The 18,256-nt window shown below is 50.0% G+C and overlaps 2 protein-coding genes across 11 annotated transcripts in view; one reads left to right on the forward strand and one right to left on the reverse strand.

Annotated features, from left to right (window-relative positions):
* HABP4 (hyaluronan binding protein 4) overlaps positions 1-5,785 on the forward strand; it is a 42,600-nt gene extending 36,815 nt beyond the window's left edge. For both annotated transcript variants that reach the window (XM_035024462.1, XM_035024463.1), the window contains exons 7-8: positions 2,722-2,907; positions 4,389-5,785. In XM_035024462.1, the coding sequence (XP_034880353.1) occupies positions 2,722-2,907; positions 4,389-4,445 (243 nt within the window). In that variant the 3' untranslated portion in view covers positions 4,446-5,785. The remainder of the gene's footprint in view (positions 1-2,721; positions 2,908-4,388) is intronic.
* A 7,599-nt stretch (positions 5,786-13,384) lies between these two features.
* The window catches only part of CDC14B (cell division cycle 14B), a 110,705-nt gene continuing 105,833 nt past the window's right edge, over positions 13,385-18,256 (reverse strand). For 7 of the 9 annotated variants that reach the window (XM_035024467.1, XM_035024470.1, XM_035024471.1 and 4 more), the window contains one exon: positions 13,385-17,169. In XM_035024467.1, the coding sequence (XP_034880358.1) occupies positions 17,133-17,169 (37 nt within the window). In that variant the 3' untranslated portion in view covers positions 13,385-17,132. Of the gene's footprint in view, positions 17,170-17,470; positions 17,537-18,256 lie in introns of all 9 variants that reach the window. The other 2 variants (XM_035024465.1, XM_035024464.1) reach the window with 1 other exon arrangement.

An 18,256-nucleotide genomic window follows, 5' to 3' on the forward strand; every position in this document is an offset into this window, starting at 1 on the left:
AAATGGACCCTTTCCACTTCTAGGGTGAAAACGGGACATTAGTAGTTGGCATGCTAGTTTCTACCTAGGAGTAATCAGATACGATGTGTCCCTAATTTTATCTGGATCTCTATCTGTATTGTTCATAAGAAGAGCTGAAACTTGACCTATTGACACTTCATACAAAGCAGTTACGGTGACAGTGCATTTTCTGCTCAACCCAGAACTGTGCTTTGACTGTGCAAATACTGTATGGTAATGGCATTTCATTTTTGTCTCAAGAGGGGTATAGTGTTTCACAAACAATGCCATTTCACAGGATAACTACTGTGCATTCCATGATTAGAGTAGTTGCAGCTCAGACTCTTCATAAGAGCATTTAATTGGGAGTAGTGGACCATTTTAAACTGACTGGAATTCTGTGCTCTGTTAATTGCAACAGCTCTGCCCCCCTCTGCTCTGAGGAGGAGCCCCCAAGAGCCAGGCGGCGTGCTCAGGATCGCTCACAGTGTTCTTCCCTCCTGTCAGGCCCTTATTTCTCATAGTTTGTGTTCAGCCCGGGGAGGCCTCGGCTTTGGAAAGATCTCCCGCAGAGATTGTTTGGATGGTGAGCACGTCATTTAATCACAGTCCATTTATGTTCCTGAACTTAAGGGCACGCTGAAGCAGTCTCATTTTAAAATTTAGAATTGCCATCATTCAGTCGCAGCTGTTTATCCTGCTACACGTCTGTCTGTCGATGATGGTGGTGAACAAACTCTTCCTTTCTGCCAGATACCATTCATTGATTTTCCGTTAGAAACTCGGGACTTTTGTGCTATATAGGATTGTCTGTGTTTCCATTTACACTTTGACTAGTTGTATTCTTTGAATGAATACTTTCATTAGAGGGTTGTTCATGATCCAGGATCCCCTCCCGCCTCCCGTTTTGGGGAGTCCAATCTCCTAGACGCCTTGCTAGTAAGTTTTGAGCTGTCCCACTAGAAGTGGCTTTTTCTACACCGGCAGCATTGGAGGCCAGGGCCTTATTTTATTCTCTTGGAAATCTCTGTGAGGTATTTCTACAAGTCCCATCAGCTACCTGGGTTGGCTCTTTTCCTACTCACTTTTATTCTTTTTGGTTCTGGGGCATTGTAAATAAAGCTTTGCCTAAAACAAGTGTGCTGTCAGGATGTGAAATGTGCAGTTGACATGTTCGGTAAAAATAGAAGCTGTTTTTCCTGCATCCACACCAGATTCATCCTCCCTGGCTCCAGAGAGAGGTCTCCTGGAATATCTGAAGCAACTGGGTTAGCTGACTCATCCGGCTTGGTCTCAGGAAGGCACATGTCTTTGGTCCTTGTTAATCTTAGGGCACTGAAGGTTTTAGCCAGGCATTGTTCCAAAAGCAACAAAAGCCAAATCTTGGGGTCACTAGTTTACTTTCTGCTGGGCACCCTTAGAGATAGAGCACTGCGGTGACGCCTCATATTCGCTGAGTCCAGAGCAACAGCCGCCTGTGACGTGCGCGGGGCCCCTTCAGAGCACGCTCAGCCCGGCCCCAAGGCATGGCCACCTGCGGGCTCTGCCCCGGAGCCGAGAGCCGAGAGCCTGCTGTTCGCAGAAGCACGCGGGGGGCTGTTATTTTGCTTCTTACTGGGTTTTTTTGTGTCTACCTTTTTACCAGAGTGCCAGTGCTCCTGAACTGTTCGTTCTTTCACCCTTTTAGCTTCAACAGTCCATTTACCTAAGGTCTCTGCTTTATTTTAATGTGCAGCTTTGAAGGCAGTATGAGTGTTCAACATGGAATCTGTAATGAGCACGTGGCCAGAAGGGCTTGATACGTTCAGGGAAACTTGGTTCCATTTCCTGGACAAGTTATAGGAATAAAGCATTATAGCGCTTCGGAGATTCTCATCTTAGACCATTGGCATATTTCCTGTAGATTTATATTTTATTCAAAAGTGAGAGGCTTGTTTTATCTATTATTAGTAATTGAAGCCAAATCAAATTTGGAACAAGATATATTTAATGTAGTTTTCTTTTAACAAGACACAGAACTTATTTTGCCCTCTTAAAATGTCATTTCTCAAAGTATTTTGACTGAAATTGTTCTTAAAAAGCAACTTGGGTTCTTCCTGCCGCGTCGGTGGTGATCCTCCGATAACCAGACTCTGTTGTTTTACTATTTCCCTGTATTTTGAGTCAGAATTGTTTATTGTAAATCATGCAGTTTTTAACATATGGTATTTGTACAGTCAGCACCCACACTGAAAGGATTTTCTCCATCAAGTTCTATTCTAGGAAGGTGATATTTCCTTATTTATCAAAGTAGCATTTGTGAACAAATAGAAGACAGAAATTAAAACTTTTTTAATCTCAGCAAAATACATTTAGATGTGAAACATTTATATCGATTGCTGTTAGGCACGTCAAATCTTACATCTTAACCTGCCAAACTGATAGAAACTTGGTCCCACTTGAATTAATAGTGAGTTCAGAGATGTTTGGATGAAGGCCGTGAGTGTGAGAACACGTGGCTGGGAAATGGGCAGGTCCCCTCCGTGCTGGAACCAGAGCACCAGGTCACCCCCTCTGCCTTGCTCTGCGGTCCAGTGCCGACGACACGCGGTTGGGGTGCGCTGTCCCAGCATGATGCCGTATCGGCTCCCCGGCAGCGTAGCTCTGGGCCGCTAAGCTGAGTGAGTGTCCATGGAGACGTGTGTGTGTGTGTGAGATGCTGAGATGCTGTAACTGTTTCAGATGGTAAAGGATGACTATGAAGATGATGCCCACGTTTTCCGGAAAGCAGCCAATGACATCACATCCCAGCTGGAGATTAATTTTGGTAACCTCCCTCGGCCTGGGCGCGGAGCCAGAGGTGGAACACGGGGAGGCCGGGGAAGGATCAGAAGGGCAGAGAACTATGGACCCAGAGCAGAAGTGGTGGTGAGTGTTTGTATTCTAGGTCCGGGGTGGTTTTCTCACAGGAAGTGAGAGGATGAGGATGCCCCAGGCTGTGCCGCTGGGAGGACCATCAGGGGCTGCTGTGCACGCCCCTGTCTAGTGTGGGTCTGACATCGAGGTGTTTGGAACAATGATGGCAGCAGCATGGACATCGTTGGGTACAGACCATTCAGTAGCCCTGGCCTCCACGGTCACCAGGGAGATCCACCGTCTGCAATGAATGCCCACTCAGAACCAGTGAAAAACTCACTCATCTGCTCAGACAAGGCCCCCGGGCTTGGGATCCAGTCAGATCACCTGATGGTTACTTACTGTGAGCTGACTGTATGTGCTGTGCCCTTATGGTGCTTTAGGGCAGACAGAACCTTCCCTAAGGCTTCAGGCCTCCTTGTGACTTCCCCAGGCTCGCCTTCTCACCTCAAGCCCTTCTTCCCCACTTCTCAGCCAACACCGCTCTACCTCTGGTTCTTCAGACAAGAATGTTCCTGACCCCACAGGGCCTGGGCACCTGATAGTCCTTCTCCTACCCCTTTGCCTGCTCACCTAGAGTAATAGATCCTCTGACCTCACTTCCTCACAGGAGTCTTCTTTGGGCACATTTCCTTCCAGACCAGTCCTGGAGCAAAGAATTTTATTTTTCTTTGAAGCATTATCTTCATTTGTAATTGTTTTCTCACCGGTGTGATCACTGACCAGTGTCTGCCGTCTCTCCAGTGGATGACAGAAACTGTGTCTGCTTTTGCTCATTATCGGTTTCTCTGTGCCTAGCACAGTGTAAGTGTGTAATAGGGACTTTGTCAGTGTTTTCCGAACAAATCTATGCATCCTGTGCTCTTCCAGCTCAGACCTGCCCTCAGGCCCCCACCCCTTCACCGTCAAGTTGCTCTGTTTTTGGGATCTTTGTTCTCTTTGCTCCTTCACTGAGGCTTATCTCTGGAAGAACCTTCTCTTCTGGAAAGCCCTACCTGACCGTGATGTGCGCTCTGCCCCCAGACTGCAGTGGGCGCCCCTCCTGTGGGCCGTTCACCGGCCATCTGTTGGCTGAAAATACCACACTGTGACCTCCTCAGGGCTTCTCCCCTAACCTCAGGGGCCCCCAGGGCAGGCAGGAACTGTCTCTAATCAACCTTGTATCTCCCTGTAGTAAACATTCCACATCATGTAGTGCCAGATACAAAAAGGGTCACTCGGTAAGGGTTTGTGGGAGGGAGGGAGGGAGGCGGGCACTGCTGGCCATCCTGCAGAGGGGACAGGAGCGGGTCTGAGAAGGGAGAGGCACCCTTCTGCGATACCCCCGTGCATCTCCTCTTCGTACAGGGGGCCTGCCTCTCCCCAGGGTGTCTGGGCCGCACCCCCCATCAGCGCCTCCCCTGGGTGAGAGCGGGCACGGATTTCTCAGAGGGCTCTGCCCAAGTGGGAATGGGTAAAGTGACTGTTGGTTTCTAAACTTTTGTCTTCTTTAGACACAAGACGTTGCTCCCAACCCGGATGACCCTGAGGACTTTCCTGCTCTGGCTTGAGAGGGCCCTATTTCCCTAGCAACCTAAAACAGCATTGGCGTACCTATGAAGAGACTTTTCTTGCTGTGGGGAAGAGAGTCAGACTCTAAGAACAATAGATGTTGCTTTTTCCCGTGTAGTGTGAATTCGTTGCCCTTTTCTGGCCTGGGGGCTGTGGGATGGGGATTTCTCCAGACACCGAGCAGTAGCTCAGTCAGGGGCTTAGTCTGGCACTTTCCCAAGAAGCTGGAGAATGGCAATTATTTTTTTATTTAAGGAATTCCAAATGAAGTTCAGAAATAATGTTTAAAATGTATATATAGAGATTGTATTGAATCCTCCACAAAAACAGGGAGAGGAAAGATGTAAAATAGAATCTACTGAGACGCTTCGGACGTTGTACAGAATCGGAAGGCTGTGTTCTTTAGTGTTAGAGGAAATACACAGAACTCGGACGTTAACTTCGAGCGGTCACAGCCTCCTTCTCAGAGACGGAGGAATGAAGATACAGCTGTGTTTACTGTTTACTTGTAAATGCTTCACTCCTAGAATTTCTTGAGTTCTGGTTTTCATTTAACCCATAATTTGAGGCAGCGAGTGTGTACAGCCACCGGCCACCGCTCCATGGCAGAGAATTAGGAGAAGTATTGGTTTGTTTTTAATGGCAATTTAAACTACCTCGTGGCTTCCGTGCATATGTACACACACACACACACATGCTTAGTGTAAGTGTGCATATTTAGGGCTTGGGTGGTTTTTAGGATGAGTATTAAGCATATGATTGTTAAAATCATGTTATTTAACCCATCTATCAAGTGAAAGGGGTCCAGGCAAAAGAGTATTGCGACTCACCACCATATGCTTTCCCCCCTCGGAACTAGCATCTGGACTCAGCGCCCGTGTACAGATACCCTCTGTCCTTGTCCCGGCAAGACTTGTAAATAACTAGTATTTATTGAACACCGCGTGCGGTTTTTCTCACTCAGCCCCTACACCAGTTTGAGTTCCTATTTCTTGCCTGTGGTGAATGTTTGGGGTTCGGGGCTACCTCAGAGGTTCAGCCACTCGCTGAGTCCTGCCCTGCCCAGCAGAGCGAGCCCTGCAGGAGCCATGCTTGGCCGCGCGCCCGGGCCGGGGACTAGGGCCCACGCTGTAACCGCTGGGGGCAGCTGGGGTGATGCTCTCCCCATGTTACCGCAGAAACTCAAGATAACGTTTGCCTGTTGTCACCCCATTAACATGCTTGTGTTGGAATCTGAACCTGGTCCCAGGATCTGTGCTTTTCCCCCGCTTTGCTATGCTGTTTAAGATGGCTCTGAACTTGAACCCAAGTGTAAATAAAGGTTGGTAGTCCCTCCTAACTGTGTATAGAAAGCTGAATCCTTTTGGTCACTCCCAGGTCGAGAGAAAAGAACGTGGAAAAAGACCCAGTAGAAGGAAACCAGCTGCACCACCCCCCAACCATGTGATAGCCAGTTAAGGAGCTTTGCTGTGGATGACTGCCGACCCTTGGTCCCACTATTAAATTGATGTCTGAATACTAAGACCTATTAACTGATTGTTTTGTTCCCTCTCCGTGGAAAGGACACAAGGAGTGGGACTACCCTGATCTAAGTCTCAGGAGAGTGAATGTCAGGCTCAGCCCTCACTATCAGCTGGTACAGCGTGAGCCTATGTCATTGCTCGGCAGGCTCGATGCTGTCGTGTGAAGTCACTCTGCCCGCCTTGGCTTTGAAGATTGGCAAAACAGAGGCCCTAGTGTTGTAAAGAGTGCCTGAAAGGCCCATAGCGCTGGATTTAATGTTGTACTTGGAAACACCACATCCTTCCCAGACATACTGAAGATTCTTGGGTGCTGTGGTCGGCAACAGTTTTGGGGGGCGGGGTACCGTTTCTGAGCCTGTGGAAAACTGTTTGCTCACCAGGACTACCTCTTACCAATTGGTGGGGCAGATGGATGGCGGGTTTTGGTCATGTGGTTGTCCACAGTCCAGTGTCCCAGAGAAGACAGAGCAGAAGCAAAGAGCAGGGGAAATCCCTAACATTCTGTAGGGAAAAGTCAGAGTGGGCGGGAGGATGGTGCTCGCTCCTACAAACAAGGGAAGGCCTTCCTGATCAAAGTTCCCCTACCACAGTCCTGAGATGCTTGGGTGTAGACGTATCATGAGGCGGGGCATGTTTCTAGCCAGCAAATTAACCCCACAAAAGAAAACTAGTCTGTCAGGCCCTAAGACTCTTGGAAGGCAGAGGTCAAGTATGTTTGAAATCCAAGGTCAGGTGTGCCAACCCCAAGGCCAACTTGGAGCTGCTCACGGTTGGATCTCAGGCAGCCAGGGAAGCAGCTGAAGATAAGTGGGGGGAGTAGTCCCATAGCCTGGAGCTGGGCGAGCTTCACAGAGTGCTGTCACCCCTGAAGGGAGGGGGGCCAGTACCCGGCCTTGACGGGACGAAAACCCCAGCTGCTCCTCGGGCAAGGTCTGGGAATCGCCCCAGGAAGGTTAAAATGGTGCCCTGGATGGTTTTACCGTCTGGCCAGGCTACTACATCTTTAGCTTCATGTTGCTGCTGAGCATTTCATGTTTTCATCCCATGTGAGGCAGGACCATTCAGGGCCCGAGAGGCCGTGAGGGGCACCCCCTCCCCGCCTAGTGCTGGTCACTAGTTCAGGGCTTCTCCTCTCTCCACGCGCTCCCCCAGGCCATCCAGCTACTTCAGAGGTGAAGGCATTGTGTTTCTTCTGAGACCATGCCGTGTGGTGTTGGAAAGTCCTATGGAGCAGTTGGACGTGGCTCTCAAAAGCGGGTAAAGGTCAGCCCTCAGAAACAGCAACTGGCCTCTCCTGAGCCATTCCTGGGCCGTTCAGGAGAGAGCCACACTGCCAGCGGCAGGTGGGGCTGCCCTCCCCAGCATGGCACCACCCAGCCGGCTAAGCACAGCTTCCTTTCACCGCTGCTGCCTCTCCAAGGGGCACGGTCTGCGGAACCCGCCTCTCGGGGCGCTGGCACCGGCCTGCAGTCAGGCCCCCGGGCGGCCGGTGCCACCACCCGTCACATGCCCCACCCGCGTGCGGCTTTGCTGGGCTCTTTCCCACAGGCTCTGTCTTTATGTGGTAAAGGGAGTGAGGAAGGGAAAAAGCAGGTATTCTAAAAACATCTTTATTGTAGGGGTGCCTGGCTGCCTCAGTACAGCGGGCGACTCTTGATCTCGGGGTTGTGAGTTAGAGACCCACGTTGGGTGTGGAGATTACTTAAAAATAAAATCTTAGGGGGGGCGCCTGGGTGGCTCAGTTGGTTGGGCGACTGCCTTCGGCTTGGGTCGTGATCCCGGAGTCCTGGGGTCGAGTCCTGCATCGGGCTCCGGGCTGGGCGGGGACCCTGCTTCTCCCTCTGACCCTCTCCTCTCTCATGCCGTCTCTCTCTCTCTCTCTCTCAAATAAAATAAAATCTTTAAAAAATAAAAATAAAAAAAATCTTAGGGAAAAAAAAATCTTTATTGTAAAACAATACAGATAAATGTGCAAAACCTCCTTGTAAGCACCACCCAAATCAAGAAACGGACACAGCCTCCCCTCCCTCTGAAATGAGCCACTGTCCCGACTTGGTCCCAAGGGTCACCCCTAACATTAAGGCTTTGTGCTTCACTTGGATGTCTTATAAATCTGCAGGACCCCCTTCCGCCCTTGTTGCAGAACCTGGTGACCTGAGGGGGGGGGGGGGCTTGAGTGGCCGTTGTGGGCCGTCTTGCAACGGTCCCGCATCTCACAGCAGGGAACAGGGAAGGACGGTCTTCTCGGTCCCTACCTACCAGTGGGGCAGGCCTGGGATGAGGGGACGAGGCAGGCACAGGATTCAGTCCTCATGCCCAGTGTTCCTTGCATGCTCCTGAAATTCCCGCTTCAATCACTAGTCCCTAGGGCAAAGCTCCTAGGAGAGGGACAGGGGAAAGGCCAGAGGTCACGTTCCTCGGCAGGGGACCAACGGAGCCACCGTGTGCTGTGTGATGGGCGAGGTGCCAGCCAGGGCGGGCAACACGGCGACCGCCCGCAGGAGCATGAGGCGTTCTCCTGAAGACACGCTGGGATTAGAGGTGTCCTCAGAAAGCTTTATCAGGCCTCCTGCACGGGTGGAGATGGCAAGGCTTGAGAGGCCACGAGATTAGGTTCAAGGTCACCGGGGAGGCACTGGTGGAAAGGAACAGAGCCTGGCTCTCGCGGGGGCCTCACGTAGCAGGGGGTTCCTGTGCCGGGCCCAGGCCCAGGCCGCTGCTGCCCGGCTCCCAGCGCTCCAGAAAGCCTTCTCCTTGGCCACGCGGTGTCCCGTGGCTCAGGGCGGTGATGGAGTTTCCCCAACCAAAGCATAATGCCTTCTAAGCACCGTGACTTTGCAAAAACGTGGCCCCATTTGAGGGCCGACTTGGGAGCGCAGTCATCTGTAAGTGGGGGTGCCTGTCATACGCGATTAGAGCGGTGCCGATGCACGTTAGTCTCCCTGGAGCTCCCATGGTTCTCTCATGGTCTCAGAAAATGAGGTAAGAGCTTCCCTCGGGAACAGCCATCCCGCCGGGGTCACGGAGAACACCTGCCCCCACGTGTGTGCTGCCCGACCGGGGGAGCTCGCCCCCCGCGATGGCACACGCACACAACCACGTCAGTGGCCCTGGTGCGCACTTGGCCTGTCTAGAGCTGGCCGCACCTGGGCCACAGGCAGGAAACCACCAAAGTACCTGCGGTAAGTCCTACGCTCTCGGCAACGCAAAACGCTCCGCGCTGGCCCGTTCCGCGGTGAGGGAGAGCCCGGTGGCCGTGAGCGGGGCCCCTGGAGCAGTTTTCGGGAAGAGGGAAAGCAGGGTGGGCAGAAGGGGGGCAGGAGAAACGAGGAGGCTGCTCGGCCTGGTGAGGGCCGTGGTGACCGGCCGGGGCCCGGGAACCAGGGTGGAAGGACACCCCTCGGGGATTTTCACCAAGGATCTGCAGATGCCCAGAGTGAGGCTTGGAGGGACTGGCGCGGAGGGTCGCACTGCACCTGAACGAGCAGCGCTCCTGTGGCGGGAGGGTGCACAGCCGTGAGGCCCCACGGGGCCTAGCTCTGAACTCAAACACTCTGGGTAGTCACTGTTCTGGGGAGACAGACCAGCTTCCATCAGGTAAGTCACTGCGGCCCCTAGTGTAAGAAAGGTCCAAGAGACTATTTACTGGGGGCTTGGGATTGAACTGCGCCCAGAGAGGGAGCCAACCTGGCCCCTTCCCATCCCGGTCGTCCGTCCAGGTCACCCACTGGCACGCCCAGCTCTAGCCCTGGCCTGAAACCTCGATACCCAGTGGAGGAAGCGGACACACACGCTTGCGAGGCTGAGGCACACGCTCGAGTAAACAGGCTGAAACTGCACGTGGAGAGAATTTCCATTGGTGAGCACTGTGCTGTCCGGGAGAGATCCTCTTGGGAGGTCTAGTCCTGGCGAATCCCAAGCCAGATTAAAAGCCGGTCTAGAAAGGTTCCAGCTCGAGACAGCCAACTATCGCTGGAAAAGGGAGGAGATGGACAGAGTTGTATTTATGACACTGGAACCTGTCTTAGGGGCTCACTGGGGGTGGCAAGGACTGGTTTAATACGCCAGCTGGAGAAGAGACTCCACAGTGCATGCCCTGAACTCTCCGGGCAACTGCAAGGCAAACTGGGGTTGGCCGGAGCAGACCCACCTGAACAAGAGGGGTCCAGGGTGGTGATCAAGGCCCTGCCCTGTCCTGTCCTGTCCTGAGAACCTGCCAGCCACTGGCCTGCCTGCAGTGCTCCTGCGTGGCATCCGGCCCGGTCACAACAGACCCCTCACTCTCAGGGATGGAGACAGTCTCTCGGTGTCTGCCACACGGCAGGGGATAAGCCAGGGCCAGGCAGGAAGGCGGTTTGTGCACCGTCTCGAGCCCCCCCTCCCAGTCTGTCTCACAAATCCTCATGAGCCCCATTCCTGAGGACTGAGCCCCCTGCCGCCTCCTCAATAAGTGAAGCCGTTCCTCCGGCCCCTTCTTCTGCCCATGGGGGCTCGGGCCAGAGCAGAACAGGGCGTAAGCGCGGCCGCTCCTGTTCCCACGACACTGCCCAGGGAAGCTCATCGGCAGCTCCCAGCTGGGGGCAGCACCGCCTCCTGAAGGCGGCTGAAAATGTGCCAGGGTGTCTGGGCTATCCAATGGCTGCGAATATGACTGGCATTTAGTGGGTGCGGATGCCAGACTGGCTGCATTCTCCGGAGAGTCCTACTCAAGAACTGTCCCGCCTGAAAAGGCATCTTGTTTTATACGAAGAAACACACCCATGATGAGAAGCAACCATTGTTTCTCCAACTAAAAGAATGCACAAACCATACTACCTCCTCCAGTCTTTCCTTTCCCACCCAAAGCCTCTCCCCGCCTAAAAACAGGACACTTGGCCAGTGTGAGAATCCGAGGGGCCAAGGCCAGTCCCTGGTGATGGCAGCCGACATGGGGTCTGGCCTTGCGGGCCGAGAGGCCTCCTTACCTGGGCATTTCAGTGTGGATGGAGCACCCGTCATCCAGGAGCATGTCAAAGCCATGCAGACTTGCTGGCAAAGAGATGAGACACAGTTAGAGAGACAAGGCCAGGCCGCGTGCGCAGCTCCGCGTTCCTACAGGGCCTGGGCCAGCACCCCCGGTGAAGAAGCGAGGGGTGTCTGCCGAGGCTCTCGGAAGGGTCCATTTGTCCCCCCGATAAGCGGAGAAAAATAGTGAGACTGTGATAGGCACATACGGTGCCGACTACTTAGAAGACAAAAGACCCCAAATCCAAGCAATGGGGCAGGAACATGTGGATGTGCCCCGGGACCACTAGCACTGAGCCCAGTGTCCCGCTCGTCATTAGCTACCTGGGCAGGGCCTGCAACTGCTGCTAAGGGAGGGAATACAGCGGGCGCACCGGTCACAGACCTTAGGGAGAGCATTAAGGCAGTATGCTTTTCTTATTAAACAATATATGTATGGCTCTTGGTACATGCCAGGCACTTGTTCTAATTAACAAATATTAACCCATTTAATCCTCATACGACCGTCATCCTGGCCCAGATGACACAGCTAATAAGCAGCAAACATTTGCACCCAGCCTGGGTCCAGAATCCATGCTCTGAACCATTATACCAAGCTGCTTTTTGACAGAGTGTACAGCAACAAAAGCTTTACATTTCTGCACATTCTCCAGCCAGTAGAAATGGCTTTGGGAAGAATTTATCCTAAGGAAATCGGCAGCACCACCCAGGAAGAATTGCAGGGAAGAACGTGTGGGCAGCGCTGTGCTAGCAAAAGGTGAGCGGCGACCCCCGTGGGCACCAGGGAGACGGACCGCTGAGGTGGGGTGTTCCATGTCCCGCTCGTGGGGACCCCCCCCCCCAGCTTCGCAAGCACCACCACCGCACTCAGACACACGGGGAGGGAAAGGAAGCAGTCAACGGATGGGACGCTCTGTGCCGGCACTAGGACCTGTGATAAGGCACCAAAAATACCAGACATGGAGGGATCCGAATCGATCACAATCTTTCGTTAGCTAATTACCTACAGAAAATCACCTTAAATGTATGAAAAAAATTAATTTATTGAAAGCTATGTGCCAGCATCGTTTTACTTTGCATGGATTATCTCATTTCACTCTCCTACCAATTGTTAAGATAGGAATTGCTCTTCTTCCCATTTTACTTAAGAAACAGAAGCAGAGGGGTTTAGCAAATTGTCTGTGTGGTACGTGCCACCAGTTTGTTGACCACAGAGGAGAGCGAGAATTTGCAGGGCCTGGGTCTCCGTGGCTCATCGCCCACACTGCACGGCCCTGGAAGCTGCGACTTGGGGTTTCACTGCGAGTCTTACAGGGGCCAAGCCTGCCCCCTTCACAGCACCGCGGACTTTGGGCAGCCTGGCCCGTGCCGATCAGCCGAGCTTCGGCTGTCGGCAGGAGGGCGCACAACCCAGTGTTGGCCTCAGCGCAGACCACGGAGGGGCAGGTAGATACTGCGGCTTTCAGCAGAGGACAGAGCCTGCGAGTCTCACACTGTGGGGGTGGGGTGGGTAGCAGTGCCTGGTGGGCGTTTGGATGGGGAGGGGGAAGGCAGGTCCCTGTGGTTTGTCCTTTGAAAACCTGTACCCTAGCATGAATCAAAGCTGAGTTCTTTGGGGAACGGGACAGCACTCCTAACAGAATAAGCTCCTCCATCCCAGACACAACCTCTGCGTGATGGTGTGGGCATCAGGTCTTCAGGGTCCAGGCCAGCAAGAGACAGGCGGAGGGGAGGCAGGTAGATGGCTTTGTGATGGCGTCCAGGCTTGGACATCAGAATGGGGGTGCCTTAGTGTTGGTCCTGCCCCTCGCTTAGCTCTTTGATCCTGACCTTGGCAGGGAACGTGAGGGGAGTACATTCTACAACCCACAAGACTCCAAGGGGCCTGGTTTTTGTGTGTCTTATCCTCAGAAAGTTCTCCAGTCAAAACTTCGCATAACTTGAGCTAGTGGTGGGTGTGTCTAGAAGGACTTCGTAACAGGAGCCCCTTACTATCTCATCTGAAGGAAGGTGTATCCCACAAGTTAAGATGAAGCCCTAACCCCTAGTGCCTCAGAATGTGACTGTACTTGGAGACGGGCCTTTTAAGAGGTGATTTGTTAAAATGAGGCCATTAGGACGGACCCTACTCCAATCTAGACTAGTGTCACAGGGAAAGGAGAGGAGGACAGACAGAAGGACACCAGGGACTGGAGTGCACAGAGAAAAGCCCAAGGGCAGAGGCATCATCAGAAGACACCAACCCTACCAACACCTTGAGCTTGGACTTCCAGCCACAGAAGTGGAAGAAAATACATCGTTTCAGCTACCCAGTCTAGCAAACTAATACAGAAGGTTATATCCACTTTATATTTTGACCACTGCCTACCATGATTCAGAATGGTAAGTGAATACAATAAACCGAAAGGCTGTTTGGTTAATACTTTTAATTATATGATTATAATTATACAATTTTCACTATTTAATATTTTGTATAAAACCAGTTACAATACACAAGATTTTCAAACTCAACAATACATATCAAACTACATAGATATGCAAAGTTTACAGGCCATTATGAAGCTTTATCTTAAAAATACCTTCAGGAAAATAAACATTCATTCAACCAGTTCTCTTGGCTTTTATAAAATATGATTAGAAATATACATTTTAATAAAAAAATCAAGACAATGATTGATCAAATACTGATTAATCAGTTACATTTTAAAACTTTTAATAATCTGTACATGAGTGCAGGTTAGATAAAAGTCTGCAAATTATTAATATAAAACTGCAGTACTATAATCAGATGAACTTATCTGCTGCTGACAGTTAATTCTACTGGGCAGTTAAGGAGGTAATTTCCTACACAGTATAGGTGGATTGTCCAGTCTTTTAAACGTATCTGTAGTATTTCCACTTAGCGACACGAGGAATACTCAGATTGAGGAGAAATGGAAAAGCAGCAGCTAGCCTTACCAGGACAGTTTTAGCAGGAGAGAACTAATAAAGAATTAAAATGGGTTTTTAAAGTTGTCTTTGATGAGCACTGCTTTCCAAAATGCAATAATTACTTTTAAAAATGTATGAAGAGAAACAGTTAAGCTACTTTTAGCACAAACACCAAAAGAGCGCACTGCTCATTTGTCATGAATGGCGGTGATTCAAGCAAAGGAAAGCCTCCAGGAGCTCTTGGCGCAACACCTCCCAGAACGCCTGTGGTCCGCGGGGCGCGCCGAACCGGCCATCAGGCTCCAACGGCAAGCACGTTCGCCTCAGGAGAACACTTGGGAACTCCTCTAAAAAATGTCTGGGCCCAAGAAAAGAGGTAGAAGTCACCCCTGTGAGAGGGGAGGAGGGACGAGAGGGAGTGGGTGGGTGACAGGCTAATGGGGCCAAGGTTAGAAGAGAAGAGCGGCGTGCCGCCTAGAAGCGGCTACTCAGACAAGGAAGGCTGCTTGTTTTAGTGAGGCACTGCTCAGGTCTTACCCCTCTGCACCGACAGCTAAGAGAGGGTCTAGTTTTCCTTCAGCATTACAAAACAGAAGTCTGTCTATACTTCTAGATACCCAGCTTTGCAGACACCCTTTCTTTGGACTGTCTCTGACTTTGGACGTGAGTCCCCCAAAAGCTTCAAGAACACCTAAAAATATTCATTTCTAATTTTAATCCCATTGGAAACCGTCTCGGTGTCCTTTCAAAGCTATTTCAGGCTCTTAAGTTTAAAGGAATCTCTCCATCTGACGTGCCCTATTTCATATTCCCTAGCAACAGGGTCTCTCTTGGACAAGGAAGTTAGAATCTCAGAAGATTCTGGCTGTGGTGAAGTTTCCTGTGGGGAAAAAAAGAGTCCCCTCTTATTCACAGCAGGAAGAGCTTTCCATCAGTCAGACCCGAGACTTCCCGGATTCTCCATGTGCCCCCGGGAGGCTGACTGGTGTGCCATCAAACCCGCCTGAAGGGCACCCTCCCAACTCCCTGGTACGGTCCACGGACGCTCCTTTATCAAACCACTAGTTTCCTATGACTCATTTCAGTGGGCCTGTCAAACATGAGGATTTTTTAGAAGGAGCCACAGTAACAGCAATGCTAGCTGGAAACTTGAGCAGCCAACACAAAAAGGCAATTTGTAAAATAAAAAGTACTGTGGTTAACACTGAAGCCCAGATTTTTCACTCTTGGCCAAGACACCAAATGGCTTATTCACTGTGAGGGAGACAGCACATTTAACTTGTTCTGATGTAATAAAAAGCCAAACCAGGGACAGTTCAGATGGAAGTTTGATTTTCATAACTACCTGGATGATTTATGCAGGAGATGGCCTTTAAAATTGTCAAGGGAAGAAGAATTGCCCTGAGAATTCAATGTTTTATGCAAGGGCACAGTCTGAATACTCAGTATTGTCTCCTAGACAGCAGATGGAATGTTTCTTCTCCCACCCAGAGCTTAGTGAAGAGGGCTCTTCCCGTCGGGGAAGTGGGTCTTTGTATGTCTTCACTTCCAGGGATAGAAAACCACCTTTTTTTCTGCGATCTAGTCCCGTGTTTAAAAGCCGGCACAACCCACCCGTTACACCTGATGGGGAAGAGCGCTTGTCTGACCAAGAAGGTGGCACCTGCCATCACCACCAGTCAACCTTCTAATTTACTCCAAGAGAGCAAATATCAAAATGGAGCCATGGCCTTCCAGTAACTTTAACTGGAATTCTGTATTAGCAGACTTTAATCTGTTTATTCCAACCGCTTCTTACCACTCATAGTTTTGTTAAAAAGGCAGCTTTTTAAAATGGAATTGCCTGCTCACCTGGCTCATTCATCTTGTAATGTGAAGGCATTTGCCTTCTCTAGCCTTTCCATATTGTACCCATTCTCCAAACCAGGATAGGCAAGAATTGGTTAACAATAACTAAAACCATTCACTTCTTATTAATGGAGGTAACCAAAGTGACTGCAAAATATTCTTATATTTTGGGCCCCCCCCTTTTTTTTGTTTTAGCAGCAAATAAATTGTTTTTTTTTGTGATTGCTTTATATCACAGACTCTGCTGTGTTTCTGTAGGGTGGGGGGTGAAGGCACTCTGCAAAGAGTTAGTTGTATTCCCTAACCAAAGGCAACAGTGAGTCTCTTATTTACAAACAACTGAAATCCAGATGCGAATAACTGTCACTGAAGTCAAAGGGTGTGTGAATGGTCTTAGGCTGATCACATAAAAAAAAGAAATCCACAATGCTACAGAGAAAGACCCTAATAAAGCAGTACCTTTTTTTTTTAAAGCCACCATTATTTGCGATGGCTATTTCCAAGGGAAACACCAACAGTGTTTTGTTTTGTTTTTTTTTTAAATCATGTGTGGAAGGAAATAGGATTTTAATTTGTATGACCAGGCAACCAAACAGTGGGCAGCCTCGGCATCCTCCAGTCCCTCAGTGACACGAAGAGGAATGACTTCCCACAATATTCCAACTCTGCAGCCAGCTTCCCCTCCCGAGTCTTCTAGAGCTACCACTTATTGTCTTACCAGTTTAGGTTGCCAAAGTACCACTTTGTATCACAACATCCAACAGTCTTCAAACAGGGTTTTCACAGGTTCTTGTTAATAAAGCACTCTTTGGTGGAAGACAAGCAGCTTGGGTACTTAACAGAGTTACTGTTACAACAATGTTACAAATATTAAAGTGAAGATGGTTAAACCAAATAGTATCAAATTACAGAGAGTACCATTTCAGTAATGCCTGTTTTCTCTTTATAAATTTTGACACAGGGTGAACAGAAAATAAATACGTAAAAAACCTCCATCAGATCCTCACTTCCTCTGAAGGCCAGCAGCTAGAATGATTGCCATCACAGGGACACACATGCACCACACCGGCGAGTCAGCTCTTCCGACACCAGACGGCTTTCATATTTACACCTGAGACTAAACTTACAACGGCTTTTTTGTCGTTAAACTTGAGACGTTTCTACCAAAGGAGAGCGGGCCTTCTTCAAGTCACTGCTTGTGCCCAAACTCATGTAGTTATTTAAACTCCAGTGGACACTGTCTTCATTGAATCAACTTCTTAGGTGGAAAGCAGCTAAGGCTTTTGCAATTTTGTTTTGTTTCCAAATAAATTTGTGCTAAGTCCTGCTGTAGTTTTCTGTTCCTAGAGTCTTCCTTCAGTTCTGGTCACAGGTTTTTACTTAACGCAAGACTGTTTTAGTCCTTGAAATGGAGGGACTACAGGGGGAGAAAAAAAAGGATTTTACCATGAAGGTTTCCAAGTGTCCCATATGTAGTTACCAAAAGACAAGGAAGGCAACATAAGAGAAGTAGTGACATGCTAGAAAGTATACGCTTTGTGCAATTCTTTAATGACAAGTATTTTAAGACAGTACAATATCAACCGTAAAGTAAAGACAAATGGGAGAGAAAGGCATAGCAGAAAAAGGTTCAGTTCTGCAAAAAATAAAAAAAAAAAAAACGATAAAAACAGAGAAGACAGGGAGGGCGGGCAGAAGCGGCAGAGCAACGCGAGTACCATAATGCCATTACGGGCATTTGCTGCAAAGCGTTCCTTTTCCTTCCTTCCCTCTGAGGAACCAGGCTGTGGGAAAGGTGGAAAGAGTGAAAAGATAAAGAAGTGTTACTTGATTATTTCCAAAGCCAGAACTCGGCCACAGAAAAGCTCCGGCACCTCAAGCAGTTTCTGGTGCAGCAGTGCACGGACCGCGCTGCCGGCCCCTGGTTCGAGACTGACCTGCACGGGTTCTCACCCTGCCTCCCTCCTTCCTGTCCCCGTTCCTCCTGTCAAGTTTCAACTCAACAGCAACTTTCAGAGGAGAAAGGAAGCAAAAGAAAAGAGTCCGAGAAGCCAGTTCTCGTACGGAGGCGCCCCTGACCGAGCGATGCAGGTGCTCTCGGAGAGGAGCGAGCTCCCCAGAACCCACCACTTAGTTTCTGGAGACCCCAGCAGAATACTGAGTTTACGTAAGGCTCCAGGTCAACTGGTGCAGCCCAGTGGGAAAATGTCTGGAATTTCAAAGGGAAATCAGTAGTTTAGAAGATCAGAGGAAACCGGCATTTTTTTTTAAAAAGGGATGTTTAGGGACAACATTCTGGGGCTTCTGAGACGGAGGTATTTTCAGAGATAATAGCAGTAACGGAAAGTCGGGAGCCTCGAGGTGGTGGAATGGACACTGAGATCTGAGACTGTAAGGGACAAGAAGCAGTGGCAGACATGAGGATGACGAAAGTCACAAATGAGAAGCCTGAAAAAGCCAAAGAAGTCCTGAATGTAGTACTCCCAACAGAAGGGCTCATGAAG

This window comes from Mirounga leonina, unplaced genomic scaffold (assembly GCF_011800145.1).
Source record: "Mirounga leonina isolate KUSES-001 unplaced genomic scaffold, KU_Mleo_1.0 Mir_179, whole genome shotgun sequence".
Lineage (NCBI taxonomy): Eukaryota > Metazoa > Chordata > Mammalia > Carnivora > Phocidae > Mirounga > Mirounga leonina.